Consider the following 18,968-nt stretch of genomic DNA (forward strand, 5'->3'; position numbering starts at 1 on the left):
ACCGGTCAGTCGAGGTCAGTTTTGACCCCCACATCGTAGACTTTTCGGCCAACCGGCCCCCGTGTTCTGTCGCACCAAGGCAAGATCATGCCAAATTTGAAGCGCCTGCGGCGCCGGGAAGTGCCCTATCGGACACCCGACAATCTAGATCTAGATTCCTAAAAGAATTTTTTTTTAAGTTTAGCCCGAGCATAATAAAAAAGAATACATTAACCAAGTTGACTTGCTGTGTCTCGAACCCGCACCACCTGCGTGGATTAATGTACACTAACAATAACTCCGCTATTTAGGCACCTTATAAAATACGGAGAATGAAACACGTATTTTAAAATCTTAACTTACGCGAATATGCCTATTCTTTCAAATTAATTTTTTATCCCAAATTAGCCAGTTCATAACAAAGATTTTGTATAAAATAAATAAGTCTTGAAATAGTTTAGTCCTAATATAGAAATTTATTTTTGGAATTGATTTTAGAGAAGTTAAGAGTCTAAATCTAGATCTTAGCGTCTACGTCTAGATCTAGTTAAAGTAGATTTAGATTTAGATTTAGTCTAGATCTAGAATCTCTAGATCTAGAATCCAAATACATAAAATAAATTTTATGAGTTTAGGCCGGAAAAATTGTATTGTATACATTTCATAGTGTACGTAGATCTAAATCAAATTTGAATGAAATAGTTCATTTCTTTTTATTCAAAACACGGCAGATGACGTCATTAGTTAATGTATAAGCAATAGTGACGTCACAGTTTTATGCGTTCTTTTTCACATGTATTAATCCTTTTCCGGTTGCATAAATAATACTGTTTCTCTACATTCGAATACGCCTTTAATTTTTATTTTTCTTCTTTAACTAAAATTGTGGTTATACATTTAAAACATCTAACATATTATTTTCAACAAAAGTCCGTAAAAAGTTCTTCATATATCGCTCCCTATTCTGACGTGATGTCCGGCGAAAAATTTTTGCGGACAGAGAAAGAGAGAGAGAGAGAGATGTGCGAACGTGGGGATTTATATATTAGGATAAAGTTTTTCTTACTGCACTTTCCCATTTTTGAAAAAAAAAATAAAAGCTAAATTTAAAAATATAAACAATTTTGTTTTATGCTTAAAATTGTGTTTATTATCAAAATTTAAAACTTAAATTGATTAAAGAATGTCTATTTGGAAATACTATTTATTATCTAATATTAACATTTTTCGGGCAAACGGCCTTCGGGCAAGTGGCATTCGGGCATTTGTCGCATTCGGGAAAGTGTCCATTCGGGCATTTGTCCCATTCGGGCTAGTGTCCATTCGGGCATTTGTCGCATTCGGGCAAGTGTCCATTCGGGCGTTTGTCGCATTCGGGCAAGTGTCCATTCGGGCATTTGTCGCATTCGGGCAAGTGTCCATTCGGGAAATCGGCCTTCGGGCAAACGGCATTCGGGCAAGTGTCTTTCGGGAAAACGTCCGGCTCCCATTAAATACTATACCTAAATCTTTAATTAGTGTACATTGTTATTTTGCAGCAATGATTTTTTAAAATACTATTTTGTCTCATTACATTTGGGAAAGATTTAGCTGTATAAGGGGTGTGCAAAGCCAAAAAATTATAATGAGGTGTTATGGCCTAATTAAGACGACGTTACGTAACGTTACAGGTGTAGGGTGTGCCTAAAAAGGATCTTGACATTACTTCCCTCCCGTTTATTAACAACATCATTACCCCCCCCCCTGTTCAATAAGCTGTTTTTAATAACCCCACCTACCAGGACATTATTCCGACCGAAAAACTAAGATAACGGTAACGGTAATGAAAGGATATAATATGCATATAGACTGAGTGAAAGTTAAGGATAAGCATATAGTTTTTGCATTAGCAACAGGGTTAGGGATTTGGAGATGGCTATGCTGAAAGAAAGGATTTGGTATTGGTATAACATGTATTGTATTGTGGGGTAATTACACAGGCTGGTGATTGAGAGGACGTAATTGATCTGGGGACTACACCGGGTTGTGTAGGGGTGGCTAAGGTATTATACTCAGATAAAGCATGTGGCATTTCTTGGCCCACACTTTTATACACAAAACTACCAGTCTTGACGCACACATTTATACAGACAACTGCCAGTCGTGCTCCACACATTCATACAGACAAGCTATCACACAGTAACACAACACACTTTTATATAGACAAACTGCAGCACGATATTCCCGTACTAAGCTCAAAGCTAACAAGGTTAGCGAATACGAAAATGGGGAATCCCCAGCAGTGCTTGGTCGATATTTGAACCCGGTTTGAACCCGGTCTAAATATACCATGTTGTAGCTAAGTAACACAGTAAACAACAGGGTTGTAACTTCTATTGGCTGCTTGTCCGGTTGTATGCCTACATTTTAAACTCTATGTTGCTCCAGTGGTGCTTAGGTCGAAGGGTTTCTAGATTGTAGGTAAGTCGTTCATGTCAAAATAATTATCTTTTCTCCGTTCATGACCTATTTGTAAATCATACATATAATTTTTAATATTGGGTTGTGTATTTTATAAAGGTATGTAAATTCAACTTCAGAAGTTATTTGCAAAATAAAATAGAACAGAAACTAAACTTTCTTATCGAACATCCATTTCAGTTCAAGAAAAGGCGTAGAAAAGGCTTTGAATTTGAATTTTCTTTGCATTTTTAACTTTAGCTCATTTAATAACAAGTATATATTCTCAATGTTGAAAATCCCCCCACACACACACACATACACACTCACAGGTGTGTGCACTGTCACACTCATACATGACGTCATATGTTTACTTTATTTTGCTTAATTATCGCAATATCTTACAGCAGTAATTATTGTGCAATAGATTAGGAGTAACAGAGCGACTAGAGTTTCGTTTTTATGAATACAAAATCTCATACTTGAAAAATAATGGTAACGCGTACATTTTTTAAAGTGCTCTCTTAACTTGATACATTGATTATTAATTTCATGTCGTTTAACTTCTACTTACATTTCATTTATTGATTTTTTTTCTTCTCGGCCTTTTTTACTTTTTCGACGTTTCACACTTCCCTGACTCAGAAAAACATAGTTTTGCACTTTTGTCCGTATGTCTGTGCGTATGTATGTATGTATGTATGTATGTTTGTATGTATGTGTGTGTGTGTGTGTGTGTTTGTGTGTATGTTTGTGATCACCATAACTTGAGTACAGTTACAGTTACGTTGATGAAATCTCATATATAATTATTATATCAAATTTTTAGTTCTGTATCAACTTTTCAGCGATTTATAGTAATCTGAAATGGAACTTATTCTACTTTTGGTTTTTCAAAAGCTCATAACTTGAGCACTATTTCATACAGATATACGAAATTTCACAAATAAGTAAAAGATCTAGTTATCAGCCTTCTGACGAAGTTTGAGTAGTTCCTGTTGACCGGAAGTAATATTTTACGCTATTTCCGATTTCTCGAAAAACGTATATGAATTTATAAAGTACTACTATTCCGCACATATTGTTTACCGTTCACTTTTGCGGAATTCTTTTTTCTACAAGATAATGTTCATTTTTTAAAGTTTAAGTATGTAAAAACTGATTTAAAATCGTGCCTATATCACGAGTTGCCAACTCCTTAGTGTTATATAAAAATATTCGAGAAAGTTTAGGGAGGATCTCTCCCGCTTTATTTAATTACCTGTTGTGGATAAGCCATTTACAGCTAGATGTTATTTAAAACACAGTTCTTTAATTAGTATGAAAAAAAAATGTACAAAACATTAAAGTGCAATAAAACAACTGTTTGGTTAACAATAAGTTTCGGAACAATAACATCGTTAATTAACTTTAAACTCATCATCATATGTAAATTATAGCTCCCCTTTAAAACCTAACGATACACAGGACAGGTGAATCAGAGTTTAGGTGTTTCTTGTTCTTTGTATATGAAGGGATGATGTGGTCAGCACTATGCAGGTCAGGTACCCATCAGAGCTGGGTAGATTCACTGACGTCTTGCAATCTGGACCAAGATCCGAACTCGATACCTTCGGGCTAGCAGTAGAACACCATACCTATAAAATATAATATAAATAATTTGGGACACTCATGATCTAAATGAAATCTTGGGAGATTAAATAAAAAGCAATTGATGCTTTTAATGTTGATTATTTTAACAAAATTGATTGAGCAATAATAACACGCTTTGCCACAGCTTAACAAAAAACAGCTATTCATACATACAATTCAACATCCCGTTGTAATACGTTTTATATACACAACAAACACAATGAGTGATACACTATCTGTACATACTTTGCACTTTCCTAGCTATCAGAAGTGTTGGTTTACCGATGTCGAATATTTCGTTTGGTTCATTTTTATAGAGTTATATTTCATGTAAATTGTAATACATGTTTTCAGCCTGCTTATTTCATTCGTTAAAATAGGTTATGTCAAATGGCTACTGAATCAAAATAATCAAACGAAGATGTCTTCCAGCAATCAATATATAAGCTTCGAGGATGAAATCAGAGAAGAAAACATGAGCGTCTATACGTTTTTTAAAAACGTAATTTGGGTAGTGTTGAACTACTGTTTTCCAAATTATAGTTTAATCTTTTTGTGCTGTTTAGTTATTTTTATTAAACTTTTATATAGGGGAATACAAATCATCAGTGGTATAATTCGTTCTCTTTTAAATAAGAGATATATCTCCTATTTAGCCGATAATGATAATAACTCAATGCTACAAGATACAGTTTTAAGGTCAAACATGTTCATAAACAGTAAGAATTCTGATGGCAAAGCGCCTTTACATCTTGCTGCAGAAAAAAGCGATTTATATTATGGGGAACTTTTATTAAAGGATGGGGCGGATGTTAATGTCAAAACAAGTTACGGAGATAGCCCATTGTATATAAGCGCTGTATTGCGTCGTAAAGATTTTGTTCAACTTCTGGTGAAATGGAAAGTCAATGTCAATCAACTGAACGGTCGTCATAAAATGTCAGCTTTACATGCGTGTTGTCAATCGGGATGCAAGGAAATTGCGGATATTCTGTTGGATGCAGGCGCTGATGTAAATCTGGTTGACGGGAGCGGCGAGACAGCTTTATATTACGCTGCTAGGTGTGAAAGTTCGAAACTCGCTAAGTTGCTTAAAGAAACACGTAATATTATCGATCGAGCTAGATTTAGTAAAAAACCGGCTGACTTGACGCATTGGACAGCTTTATATACTGCTGCTGTTAAAGAAAGTAAGAGTCTTATACAGTTGCTTTTAGATAAAGGCGCGGATGTTAATAGCACTGATAACTTTGGTACAACAGCTTTACATATCGCATCACAAGAGGGCTCAAATGAAATTGTCGATTTTTTACTTCAAGCTGGAGCCTCAGCAGATATCATAGACAACTGTGGTCAAACAGCTTTACACTGTGCTGTTCAGGTAGGGGTAAATTCTGAAACAGCCTTAACACTGTTAAAAAAGACAAGCGTTTTTGACATCGCAGATAGCTGTGACAACACAGCTTTACACTACAGCTGTAAGAACGATCTTAAAGAAGTTGTGGAGGCATTACTGGAAGCTGGAGCTGATGTTGAGCGCAGAGGCCTGTTGGGAAGTACCCCATTACACTACAGTGTAATAGGGAAGAAGATTGAGACCATGAGACTGCTTATCCAACGTGGCGCTAATCTTGACATCACAGACAATAACGGTCAGACTGCTTTGGATATGGCCACTAAGAAATCAAACAATGAAGCAGTTGCTGTTCTAAGACAACACGGAGCTAAATCATCAGCAGAGATTAAAGAGAAAAACACCAGCACTGTTGTGGACTCTTCAACGTTTACAGAAGTTAAATCAATGACAGGTGAGCTTGTTTGAATTTATTTGATATGTCTGATTTCAGTTGCATAAAATAAGGATAACTCACTTCTAATTACAATTTTTTGCATGACAAAGTTTATCATTTTATTATATCTATAATTTCACCTTTATTAGAAAAGTTGATCTATATTGAGTTTAACAGCTATAAATATGTTGCACTATATTTAAATTTTTCTCATTTTTGTAAAATGTTAAAGCGTAATCATAAATCAACGTCTCTTATGCTGATTATTAAATCAACATTTTTTGTCTGGATATTTAATCAGCATACAGTCCCATCACACATCCTATTATTATTCTAAGACCTTTCAAAAATATTTCATAATTTCATGTAAGCTTTAAATCATAAAACGTTCAATAAATATTTATATTGTAATTCAGAAACAACTTCATCACCAAGTATCACAACGCCACCACCTTCTGCTTATACTCCATTTTTAAGAGATGATACTACCCCAAGTAATTACACTACACCATCTATGGATGCAACACCATCAGCTTCTTCAGATGCTCCAATTGAAAGTGGTGATACCATCCCAAATTCTGATAATGCAACATCTTTGGTTATGACACCAATAGCTTCTACAACTAATTTGGTTAGAAGTGATGATACTACCCCAAGTAACGATACTACACCAGCTATGGGTACAACACCATCAGCTTATCCAACTACACTAGATACAAGTGATGATACTAACCCAAGTAATGATACTGCACCATATATGGATACAACACCAACAGCTCATACAAATACACCAGATGCAAGCGAGGATATTACCCCAAGTAATGATACTACACCAACAAAAGATACAACACCTAAAGCTTCTACAACTACTCCAAATGAAAGTGATGATACTAACCCAAGTCATGATAATGCACTATATAAGGATACAACACCAACAGCTCCTGCAACTACTCCAAAAGCAAGAAATTATACTACTCCAAGTAATGACACTACACCAATTATGGATACAACACCATCAGCCAATCCAACTACTCTAGTTACAAGTGATGATTATACCCCAAGTACTGATACTGCACTATCTAAGGATACAACACCAATAGATTCTACCCCTACAATTACTCATACTGCACCAACTATAAATACAGTACCAAAAGACTGTATCACGACTAACACAGTTATTACTACCCCAAGTACGGATACTATAACACCAATTTCTATTACTAATTTACATTATATAAATTTAAAATTAAGAACATAAAGTCATAAACTGCTGATTTGATGCAAGCATGTTTTAGCTTTGTTAAACAAGACAGAGTGTTGTTTGATAAATAATGAAAGCATATTTTCGTTTAGATAAGCAAGACACAATGGCCAGAAAAGCAAAGACTAGGAACAGCAAATCGCCAATTATGTAAGTTTTTATTCCCTGCATGCCCCCCCCCCCCCATGCTAACTATTTCTTTGATCAGACAAACGTAATTTATGACAGTGTTATCTAGTATTCTTGTTGCTTGCATTTATCGTTTAGTTTTACATTTTGCCCATGCTGGCATTAGACGTATTTATTAATATTTATAAAAGCTTTACAATTTTATTAATATAAATGCCCATAAATATGAAAACCGCAAAAAAGTATTTTCATATAAAAGAGTCAAATGGTTGGTCGCTTTTGAAACTTATAAAGTATTTTAAATACATGCTAGTGTATTTGTCTTTACTTTAAAATATATCTGAGGAAACAAACAAGTAGTCTATTAAATGTATCTTTTAAAAACTTGGTGATATTGAAGCTAAAAGCATTTTTGGATGTAATATATTTTCTACTTTATAACTTCGATGCAATTTTGTAATTTTGTTCTTAAATTTGTAAAAAGCCTTTATAGATGGTAATAAAATAGCAAGAGCCAATTTTGTGTAGTCCTTTTTTTCCCTTTTTTTCTAAATTTTTTAATTAATTTTAACCAGTTTAAAGAGAGCATTGTTAAAGCCTTTTTAATACTCTCTGTTGAAATAAAATAACACAATTATTTCATTTTCAGAAATAATGTCAAGAACTGTATTTTCCACTTCAACTTCAACCAAATGAACATCGACAATGTCGGCAATCTGGCCCTCAATGGAAATATCATAATTTATAATCAAAATAAGTAGGCCTACATATATTAGATAGAAATATGTGATTTTTGTATCGTTATGGTCGTTACGGGCTGGAGCTGAATGCGCGTTTGTTTCCAGTGAACTAATATGTAAAACCTAATCGCGCCTGTTGAGAAGAAAAGTTTTTTCTAATAAAATATATAATAATTATATGAGTATTGTTACCAGGTGTTAATTCTGGGTTATGTAATCTTTACTCAGGAAGCCTGTATCCGGCATAACAAGACAGGCCCTGACACGGGATCCACTGCATAAAAGTAATAGATGTCAGCCAAGTACCCGCAAGAAAAATATATAGAAAAAATTGGATACATCTGGGCACTCGTGTTCTTAAATCAGATTTAGATTACGATGTATTATAGTTGTTTTAATCATTTTTAATCTATGTAAGCTAAACTATTTCTCTTTAATAAAATTAAACCTGAAATTAAAACACATATGTCAATAATTTTAAAGCACCACATTCAAAGCCTATTGCAATTTTTTTAAATTGGTTTTTTTTGTGTATAGAAATTGCTTTCCACTGATTCAAGTTTCAGTCTAGATTTAGATTATATGATAAAAGTAGAACAAAGACTAGATTTCAACAATCCTCATTAACATTAATTGCACCATTGATTTATAAGTGTTTTTATTTATATTTTAAAGCTAATCCTAATATATAAAAGGCCATGTGCGTTCTTCTCTCTACCTCTCTCTCTCTCTCTCTCTCTCTCTCTCTGTCTGTCCGCAAAATATTTTCGCCGGACTTCACGTCAGAATCGGCAGCGATATATGGATACCTTTATACGGACTTTTGTTGAAAATAATATGTTAGATGTTTTAAATGTATAACCACAATTTTATTTAAAGAAGAAAAATAAAAAATAAAGGCGTATTCGAATGTAGAGAAACAGTATTATTTATGCAACCGGAAAAGTGTATAAACTTGAGACAAGAACGCATTTAACAATGACGTCGCTTATTGTTTACACTAAAAAAAGAGCACGAAACTGATGACGTCATCTTCCGAGTTTAGAATAAAAAGAAATGAACTATTTCATTCAAATATGATTTAGAGCTATGTACGCTATGAAATGTAAACAATACGATTTTCTCGGCCTAAACTTAAAAAAAATTATTTTATCTATTTGGATTCTAGATCTAGAGATTCTAGATCTAGATATTGATCTAGATCTAGATATTCTAGATCATCTAGATCTATAGATTCTAGATCATATAGATCCAGATATTCTAGATCTAGATTATCTATAAAGCTAAGTTGTCGGGTGCCAGATAGGGCACTTCCCGGCGCCGCAGGCGCTTCAAATTTGGCAGGATCTTGCCTTGGGGCGACAGAACACGGGGGCCGGTTGGCCGAAGAGTCTATGATGAGGGGGTAAAAACTGACCTTATATGGGCGAATTAATTAAGCATTCAAATTCTCAATGTTTTCGAAAGCCTAAGTGAAGCTGGGCAGCATGCCTAGTAGGGGGTCATCCATAAATGACGTCACACTCGTAGGGGGGAGGGGGGGTCCGTAATTTTGTGACGATGTGTGATGAGGGGGAGGGGGGGTCAGATGTTGCGACGTCACATTTTTGCATTATAAAAAAGCAATGTTAGAAAACGAATTTTAGACGTTATTTCGCGTTTTAGATAACTGTTTTAATAAATTGTAATAGTTTAGACAAGATTTTGGAAAAATATCAATGTTTTAAAAAAATTCAACTGCAATTTTGAGGGGGGTTGTAGGTTGAGGTGTGACGTCATTTTAGGGGGGGGGGTCTGGCTTTTTGTGACGAAGTGTGACGGAGGGGAGGGGGGGAGGTAAAAATCGTCAAAAAAAGCGTGACGTCATTTATGGATGACCCCTAGAATGATAATACTTAACCATTTAGTATTTTACTTTTTAAATATATTTTGCCGCTATGATATAGTTTAAGTGCTTTAGTAATTTAAAATGTAAACATTGTCTCCGTGGGCTTGAGAGGGGTATGTTATTCATAAATAAGATTAGGGAGGCAAATTATAAAGCACATTTTTGGCTGGGTTCATTGAAAGCTCTCCAATACAGAGTACCCTCTCTTTCTCTCTCCCTCTATGTATCTCTCTCTCTCTCTCTCTTTTTATCATGAAACCGAGTAAAAGACTAGAAAAGTGAGTTGGTAGCAAAACAAATGCGTTACCAGAAGATGCATTTGGAAAGATTACATCAGTATCAGGTTGTCTGAGAAATTCTTGTGACATAATGGAATGCAATGCTAATTACCATTGAGATTCACAAGACACGTTTTTATACTGTCTTATCACATGCATCAAGCGAAGACACAAATTAGTAAGAGACCCATCATCTAACGTCAGACAGGTTATTACAAGACCAGTCTCTTTACTTTTAGATATATATAAGTTCAGGTAGAGAAGATGTATTCTATTATCTATTTGTTTTTTTAAAGTTACCAATTTATATTGTCAATTTACATGTCAAAATAAATATCTAGTGTACCTTACTCGCATTGTCAGCAGTTTTGTATTCTAAACTCTCGCCTGCACTTTTACATTTAATTTACAAATGGTGGAATAATAAAATAGGCACGAAAAGACATGACTTACACACTTGCACTAGGCGGGCATATAAAAGGTGTTACACATTTATACATACAACTTCCAATCTTGCCCACACACATGTATAATTCCTACACAGTCTTGACCTACATAGCTGCGTCATTTCAACATGTTTATTAAATACGAAAATGGGCAATTCCCAGCACTGCTTTGATCGATGTTTTACCTGGGTTTACGTGTGTCAAGGTTGTTGTTAAGAAAAGAAACTTTGTGTGTTCTTCGATTGGGCTGGTTGTCTGCTGTTACACTCAACACTGTTCCTAAGGTTGTTACATCAAAAAGGTGTATTTCTAGATTGTATTTAAGTATTTTATGTCAAAATATGGATATTTTCTGACTACCTGTTATTTTGGAAATTATACATGATTTTTAATCATGAATTTTTGTAAACTAGTTGCATTCAACTTTAAAAGTTATTTCCAAACGAAAAATAGCACAGGAAAGTCAACCGTGTTACCCATTATGATTTAAGTTCTAGAAAAGCCAGGACCTTCAATAATATTCGAAGATTGTTTTTTTTTTTTCATTTTTAACGTTACTTTATTTAATTACAATTATATTTTCTCATTGTTCAAAATCTCTACCCCCACCCCCACCCCACACACTCACACACATGATTAGTTTATGTGTAAATTTTATTTTGAAACCTTCTCGCAATGTATTGTGCGACAAATTAGAAGTAATATAGCTGCTAAAGTTGTATTTTCCTTAATATAAAATCTCGTAATTTAAAAATAGTAGTTACACAGCTTTTAAAAAATCGCAATATCAACGTGTTGCATTGGTCGAGGTCAAATCGGTGAGCTTACAGTTGGTTTATCGATTTCTTCTTCTTAGACGTTTCACTTACCAAAAACTGTGCGATCATTCTCGTTAAAATAAAGAGGGAGTGATCTTCCCCTAAAAACTTTCTCGTATTTTACCAATTTATTTTTTAAATAGAACAGAATCGCGTATTTTAAAAAATCTAATGAACGCAAACAAAGTGCATATAATAGAGCGGAAAATTTATGAGTTATAAAGGAAACATTAATTAGTTGATAAAAAGTTAATGCAGATTCTAATTCAGTCAATTTAAAAGTCACAATGCATTGTCATTAAGCCAAGACCTAAGTGAAAAGTTTTGGAGAAATCGGTCTTGTAGAAGTAATATTTTTTTCAGAAATTTGAAATAGCGTAAAGTAATACACCGAAAATCACTCGAAAGTCGATAGACTCAAGAGAATAAGATCAGATTTTATACCTATGTTTAGAATTTCGTCTACCTAACTGAGACTAAAGTAACACTTCCAGTCATTTGAGGTCATTATAAAATTGAATTTAATCTAAGCATAAGATTTTGTACTAATATACGAAATTGCATCTGTCTAGAACAGTGCTCAAGTTATAGTCTTCAAAATGAAATAGAGTAACGTGCCACTAAGTCTATCAGAAATTGTTCAAATTTGAAAAAAAGCATGCTCAAACAATAAATTACTTATATTTGAAATTTCTTCCACCTAACTTAAACGATACTCAAGTTATTAGATTTTCAGAAATAGGAAAGTTGAGTACGTAACACTTCGGTTACCGTCAATCGTTCAAAAATTAAAACAGAACCCAAATTTAATATGATACCTTTTCATGAAATTTCGTCAACTTAACTGAAACGGTACTCAAGTTATTGTGTTCACAGACAAACACATACACACACACAGAGCCATACAGACAAAATTGCAACACTAATTATTTCCGACTCAGGGAGGTGTAAAACGTCGAGATTTGTGTATACGCAAAAGTAAACAAAAAACATTGTAATTGAACATAGTGAAGTAAAACAAATTTTTAGTTAACAATTAGTTAGGCAAACTAAATATTTTATTTAATGTTCAAGTAAATGTTTCTCGATTTCAAACACATAAGTGTGTAATATAATGTTTACGTAATTTTTAAACCCATGATCGAATTTAAATTAATTAAGTTGATTAAATAAAAATAAATTCATTTTTCTAATTGTGATTATTGTAAAATAATTGATTGAGCAATTATAGAAAGATGCTTCCCCGGCTTAACAATAGACAACAATACACACTTACTACTTATCATTCTGTTATGATAAGTGCATATCCTCATTGCGATTCATTGTGATTAAATTTTTCTCGTGATTAGAACAGATAGACAAACCCCAAACTAGGCCCCGAGGACAGACGCTAAAGCTACCAGAGCTTCCTATTCATCATTACACTAATTTCACACAACTATCACAAGATACAAAAACGTTTTGTTTGTTGCTACTTTGCTATTCTACGTTTAAAGTTACTATTATAGAATTTTGCATTTGGTTCATTTTTATAGTGATTACAGTCCTTATAGTTTGTAAATCATGTGTTCAGCTTGTTTTTATTTTATTTATTTTTTGTTAAAATAGGTCCAGTCAAAGCGCTGTCGAGTTTTAAAAAACAAAGATGTTTTCATGCTGCTATGAACGAATAAACTTTGAGGATCTAATCAGAGAAGAAAACAAACTTTTTCAAATATTTCTTTCAAACGTGTTGAACTTATGTTTTCCAAATTATAGAATAGTCTGTTGGTTCTATTTACTCATATATTTTCTCATTGTGTATACATATGGATTTGGGAAAATACCAATGATCAGTTGGTCATTCTATTGTCCTTTCAAAAAGAGAATTAATGCTTATGGGGGAGGTAGTCAGTCAATGAAAAAGAGCACAGATTCAAGATTAAACATTGACATCAACTGTAAGGATTCGGAGGACAAGGCACTAGTACTTCTTTCAAAAGAGAAGAGCAATAACTCTGGGGAACTTTTGTTGAACTCAGGAACGGATGTTAATGTCAAAACAATAGGGTTGAACTCGGAAAGAGAAACTTTATTTGTAAGCACAAAACTAGGTCACACATATTTTATGCACATTCTGCTCAAATGGAAAACCAATGTCAATGAACTAAACGGTTTTCATAATAAAACAGCTTCACATTTGTTCATTCAACGTGGATATGAATACATTTCGTACATTCTATTGGTTGCGGGTGTTGATGTAAATCTGGCTTACAAGAGAGGTGAAACAGCTTTTCATTATGCAGCTTGGTTTGGAATGAAGAAACTCGTCAAGTCGCTTTTAGAAAGAGGTGCGTTACATTACTCAACAGGATATGGGAGCAACGATATTGTCGTGTTGTTACTTGAAGCTGGAGCCTCAGCAGACATCAAAGACAGGGGTGGTGGAACAGCGTTATTTGATGCTGCCTTGTTCGGATGTATGAAAACAACTTTAACGCTACAGAAATTTACAAGCGATCTTGACGCTGGTGACCAATACAACAATACAGCTTTACACTACAGCTCCCACAGTGGACTAACAGAAGTCGTGAAGACGTTACTGGAATCCGGAACTATTGTTGACTCGAGGAGCCAGTTAGGGCGAACCCCGTTGTTCTGCAGTGTATTGAGTAAAAACATTGACGAGATGAAAGAGATTATCCAACACGGCGCTAACCTTGACATTGACGACGATTTCGGTCAGACAGCATTGGATATCGCAATTATGTACTTAAATGACGAAGCAGTAGCAGTTCTAAGACAATATGGCGCTAAATCTTCAAAAGAAAACAAAGTAAAAATAGAGGTTGTTTTGGACTCTTCAAAAAGTGAAATGGAGTTTAAAAAAGAGATAGGTGAGCATTTATTAACATTTTTAACTATCCGCTTTATCTTTTTAGTTATAATTGCTATAAAAATTTTCTACGATTTGGTCTAGTGCTTGAGGCACACCATTTTAATTTGACTATTTAATGAGAGCATTTTAGCACTCTAGTAATACAATGGCTGGTGTAAGTTCTAATTGCATTAACAATACACTAGGGATGTTCGCCTAACACGTTTCGCTCAACATTTCTTAATTTCATGCATTCTTAGAAGATTTGAACATAGTCATTTATCTTATTTTGTAGCACTAGTTAGTAACGTGACACCCTTTGCAAGTGATAATACTTCCCAAAGTACTGATACCGCACCATCTGTGGATACAACACCAACAAATTCTACCACTACTCTACATGCAAGTGATTCTACTAACCCAAGTACTCATACTAAACCATCTATGAATACAACACCAACAGCTTCTACAGTTACTCTAAATGCAAGTGATGATACTACCCCAAGTACTGATACTGCAACATCTGTGGATACAACACCAACAACTTCTACCACTACTTCAGATGCAAGTGATGATTTCCTTAATGTAATTCGGTGTGCTCTAAATACCGAAGTGACTAATAATTTTGAAAATCAAAGTACTTGCAGCACTGGAAATATTCATGTGTGAGTAAAAATATCCCATGCCATTGTCCGTATTTTATAGCGTATATATAATTGTCCTACTTATAAACCCCAATATCATTGTTTTCAATTTAGCCTTATTTTTTAGATCAATAATATCTATTTCAGAAATGCGAATGTAAATTACAATCCAACCATCATTAAACACTGCGAAGAAGTAAACATAAATAAACCAAAGTACGTAGCCATCGACAGCAAACTAAATCTCTTTGCTGAGAAATCCTAGAGCATCGTTTAACGGATGGACAACTTCATTTGACAAGTGTAGAGAAGTCTGTGAGAGAGGAGTCTCCATAGGTTAAATCTAGCCAGCGAATGACTCCTTTAGTGGGGCACAAGACTGCTCTACTGGCATCTTACTTGGGTATAGGGAAGACTGTGTTTGTGTAGCATATAGATCAAATGTAGACTACGTTTAGACAATATATATAAAATACGTAGACAATATTAATTATGTAGACCAATGTAGATTTGAAAAAGTGTTATTTCACTTGACTTTGACAAGAGACATCTCTCAGTATCTGAATTTAGTAAGGAAATTGAAATAATGTTAGAAGTCAAACTTATTGACTAATTTAGTAACTGTTTTAACTTTTTCTTACTAAAAGTGTTTAGCCAAATAGACACGAGTCAATATTTAAGAAAGAATTTTGCAAGCACACGTGTATTACTCGTTATTTTTACTGTTATTCATTCTACTTTTTTAACTTCTAAATTTTAAAACAAAAAATTTCCAATTTTGTCAATGTCTTCTTATTGTATTACACCTAATGACGGTAGCTATTTTCCATTTGTGTAAGTGCACCCAATAAACATTCTATTACTGTAAAGAAAATTAAAGGTCTCTAAACTTGCTGTCTGCGCCTCTATATCTAAATTTTAAAAAATAGGTAATATAGAAAACAATCTTATAAACATCTTTTTTAAACACATATTTCTATATATCTACACATTTGTAAATCTATTTAAAATTGTATAATTTAAAGCTAATAAACAAACTGTAAACTTAGTGTGTCTAAAACGTTAAATACATGCTCCCTCTGTTTTATTTTTTTACTGTTTTAGAAGCCATAAACGTAAACATCGAAGTGGGAGCGACGTAAGCATGATGGAACATACGAAACTGTCTGCCTAGGATGACAATTTGAATTTTGATGACAACAAATATAATTCTCCTTCTGTTGTAAATAAACCAAGCCCACGCCTCAGCAGCTAGATGTGTCGATTCAGACCACAAAAACACTATGGATGTAATGTCTTTGTTCAGATTATACATCCATTGTCATAATTTGGATGTATTCCATTACTCCATATACCAATAGAGCAAGTCAACAACCAAACTAAAAGATATAAACAACAAAATAAGTCCCACAACATCAACGTTGTTACTCTGCAAAAAAAAATTAAACTACAAGACAGTAAAACATGATTGAACGATAATACACTGAAGTGAAAACAATATATTAAAACTTAATTCAATCAATTTTATTCTTAACGTTATAATTGATGTTAATTAAGAACACAATCTTCTCGACTATTATAATGTGTTTTAAACTACCTTTCTGTTATACGATAGTAATCTTTGAATTTATTTTTTTTATTAAAATATATTACTCCATAATAATTTGATCAAAATAAATTTAAAAACTATAGCGCTAAGAGACACCTGGACATTCAGGCATTGAGACATAAGGAAAGATTGCAAAATCAAACACTTGTAGGAGGAATTTGCAGCTAAGGTCGTTTTTGTGAATTTAAAAAATAATCTGAAGCTGCACGATTGTCATAAAAATGACTTGTAAATAGTTAATAAAAATATATTAGAATATTTTTAATACAAACAGACTTGTTACGAAATAAACAAAATAATTTCGATTTCAGAAAGTTTGTTCCAAATTATAGATTTGTCCTCTTACCATATCAGGGAGATGAGCATCAAATTGTCGATTACCTTAAATCAGAAATTTCTTTCAAATTATATAATGCCTAGAGTCTAGTTACATAAAACATTATCTCAACCAACATATTATGCAGACAAAAGTTATACACAGTCTCGGGTCTATCCAATACATAAATGGGGAATCCCCAGCAATACTTTGAGTTACTTTTATCTGATCTGTGTGCAACGTGTCGCTAAACAGATAAGCGCAGGTGTTTTATCCTGGTAGTCCCGCTAGTGATCTTCATTCCACTTTGTTGCTGTGTTGTTTGCTTCAAAAGGGTAGATTCTATGTGACTTATGTATGTCAACTACATTGTATATTGTGCATACATGTTATACATATTATTAGTAACAACGAATTATCTTTGAATCATTAATGGGACGATATTTCGAGTCGACCTTTGTATCCCTGGCACAACGAACCCCTGACCTAGCCTCGACCAACCGGCGGGCCTGATGCATTGAGTTAAATATAATCTCAAAAGAATAATATAAACAATCTCCTTTCAGACGGTCAGGCGACACACCACGCACGCACAGTGTTGTGTGTGGTACCTAAACCAAATTAAACTATCTCCATTCATTATTATTTTGCTGTGTTTTTAATAACTGGCGTCTATGTGACACGTGCGTTATAAATTCAAGTACCCATACATATAATATAATCTATTAATCTCTTAAATGCAGTTTAGCTAACAACTCTTTTATTTTGGATCTAAAAAACGCCGTGTTACTTTTTAATAAATCATATGTTGTTTTTTTTTTTGCAAATCTCGACGTTTTACACGTCACTGATACGGAAAAACATAATTTTGCAATCTTCTCCTTATGTCTGTGTGTATGTGTGTGTCTGTGTGTCTGTGTGTCTGTAAACACGATAACTTGAGTACCGTTACAGCTAGGTTGAAGAAATTTAATATAAAAGTATTTTATCAAAATCGTAGATCCATGTCAACTTTTGAGCGATTTCCGATAACCGGAAGTGGTACTTTTTTTCTTTGAATTTTTCAAAAGCCTATAAGTTGCGTACTATTTTAGATAGATGCATTTCACACGTAAATAAAAGATCTAATTCTCTACCTTCTGTCAAATTTTGAGTAATTTCCGTTGATCGGAAGTACTAATTTACGCTATTTCCGATTTCTCAAAAAAGCATGTAAATTAATAAAGTACTAATAATATCCCGCACTTTTATACACATTTTATTTGGCGTTCACTTGGTGTGGGACGGAGTGGTCTAGCGGTAGAGAGCTGGACTGCTAACCCGTTAGTCCCGAGTTCGAATCCGAGTTCAAGACAGTAGACCGTCCCTGAGTCCACCCAACTCTGATGGGTACCTAACTCTCTTCATATGCCGAGATCACAGAAACAAGTGAACTCTACTTCACTTGCCCCATAGACCGTCAGGTTTGAAAGGGAAACTTTTCACTTTTTTTACAAGATTCTATTCTATTATAAAAAGTTTAAGTAATTAAAAATGGATAACAAATATTGTCTATGTCCTGAGTTGCCATCCCTCGTAATTTTATATTAGAATATTCGAGAAAGTTTAGGGGAGATCACTCCCGGTTTATTTTTTAACTGATCGATGTTTAAACTGCCACTGTACAGATAAGAGTTGGTGTGTTCTTTCAATCGCCTCAGAGACTGGTTAGAGATCTTCTATCTACGTTGTTGATGTGTTGATTTCGTCAAAAAGGTAAATTATATGTGACTCATTTATGTTAAATATATTGTACCTTAATTTGAATACATTTCGCTTGTAGTAGTAAATTATTATTTAATAGTAGGTGCAAGGGACACTATCAAAATGAGTTGTTTATTTTATCGAACAAAAAATAATTGAAATTTCGTTTGTCAGAAATTCCATTACTCCCTCACCCCTATATACAAAAATACTAATAATTTATTTTGAAACAGTTTTGTTAAATCTTGAAGCAGTAAACTATATTTAATAGTTATGCATTTTTAAAACTTATTAGCCATCGAATGCTGTATGAATAAATTCTACATTTCTTTACATCTATGACATGTTACGATGGTCGATGTTCCTTAAAAAAGCACGTGCCAATAAATATACAAGTCT

General features: G+C 33.8%; 3 protein-coding genes across 3 annotated transcripts in view; all 3 read left to right on the top strand.

The window, feature by feature from the left end:
- Positions 1 to 2,426: 2,426 nt before the first annotated feature.
- The window catches only part of LOC131949465 (ankyrin-3-like), a 124,186-nt gene continuing 107,644 nt past the window's right edge, over positions 2,427 to 18,968 (top strand). Inside the window, exon 1 of the mRNA XM_059311371.1 lies at positions 2,427 to 2,439. The gene's annotated coding sequence lies outside the window, so the exon portion shown is untranslated. The remainder of the gene's footprint in view (positions 2,440 to 18,968) is intronic.
- LOC131949455 (ankyrin-2-like) lies at positions 4,757 to 8,295 on the top strand. The gene is made up of 5 exons (XM_059311361.1): positions 4,757 to 5,858; positions 6,257 to 7,030; positions 7,194 to 7,251; positions 7,880 to 7,987; positions 8,199 to 8,295. Exons 1-5 carry the CDS (start codon positions 4,757 to 4,759, stop codon positions 8,293 to 8,295), a joined length of 2,139 nt encoding a protein of 712 aa, XP_059167344.1.
- LOC131949456 (ankyrin repeat domain-containing protein 50-like) lies at positions 13,229 to 14,926 on the top strand. Its single transcript, XM_059311362.1, has 2 exons — positions 13,229 to 14,276; positions 14,553 to 14,926. The coding sequence occupies exons 1-2, from the start codon at positions 13,229 to 13,231 to the stop codon at positions 14,924 to 14,926; spliced, it is 1,422 nt and encodes a 473-aa protein (XP_059167345.1).

This window comes from Physella acuta, unplaced genomic scaffold (genome assembly GCF_028476545.2).
Source record: "Physella acuta isolate Inbredline_101_S28 unplaced genomic scaffold, ASM2847654v3 ptg000698l, whole genome shotgun sequence".
NCBI lineage: Eukaryota > Metazoa > Mollusca > Gastropoda > Physidae > Physella > Physella acuta.

Coding starts and splice junctions, on each gene's coding strand:
- LOC131949455 (XM_059311361.1), top strand. CDS start 4,757: ATGTTCATAAACAGTAAGAATTCTGATGGCAAAGCGCCTTTACATCTT. Junction 5,859..6,256: donor AGAAGTTAAATCAATGACAG/GTGAGCTTGTTT, acceptor ATTGTAATTCAG/AAACAACTTCATCACCAAGT. Junction 7,031..7,193: donor CACAGTTATTACTACCCCAA/GTACGGATACTA, acceptor ATTTTCGTTTAG/ATAAGCAAGACACAATGGCC.
- LOC131949456 (XM_059311362.1), top strand. CDS start 13,229: ATGATCAGTTGGTCATTCTATTGTCCTTTCAAAAAGAGAATTAATGCT. Junction 14,277..14,552: donor GGAGTTTAAAAAAGAGATAG/GTGAGCATTTAT, acceptor CTTATTTTGTAG/CACTAGTTAGTAACGTGACA.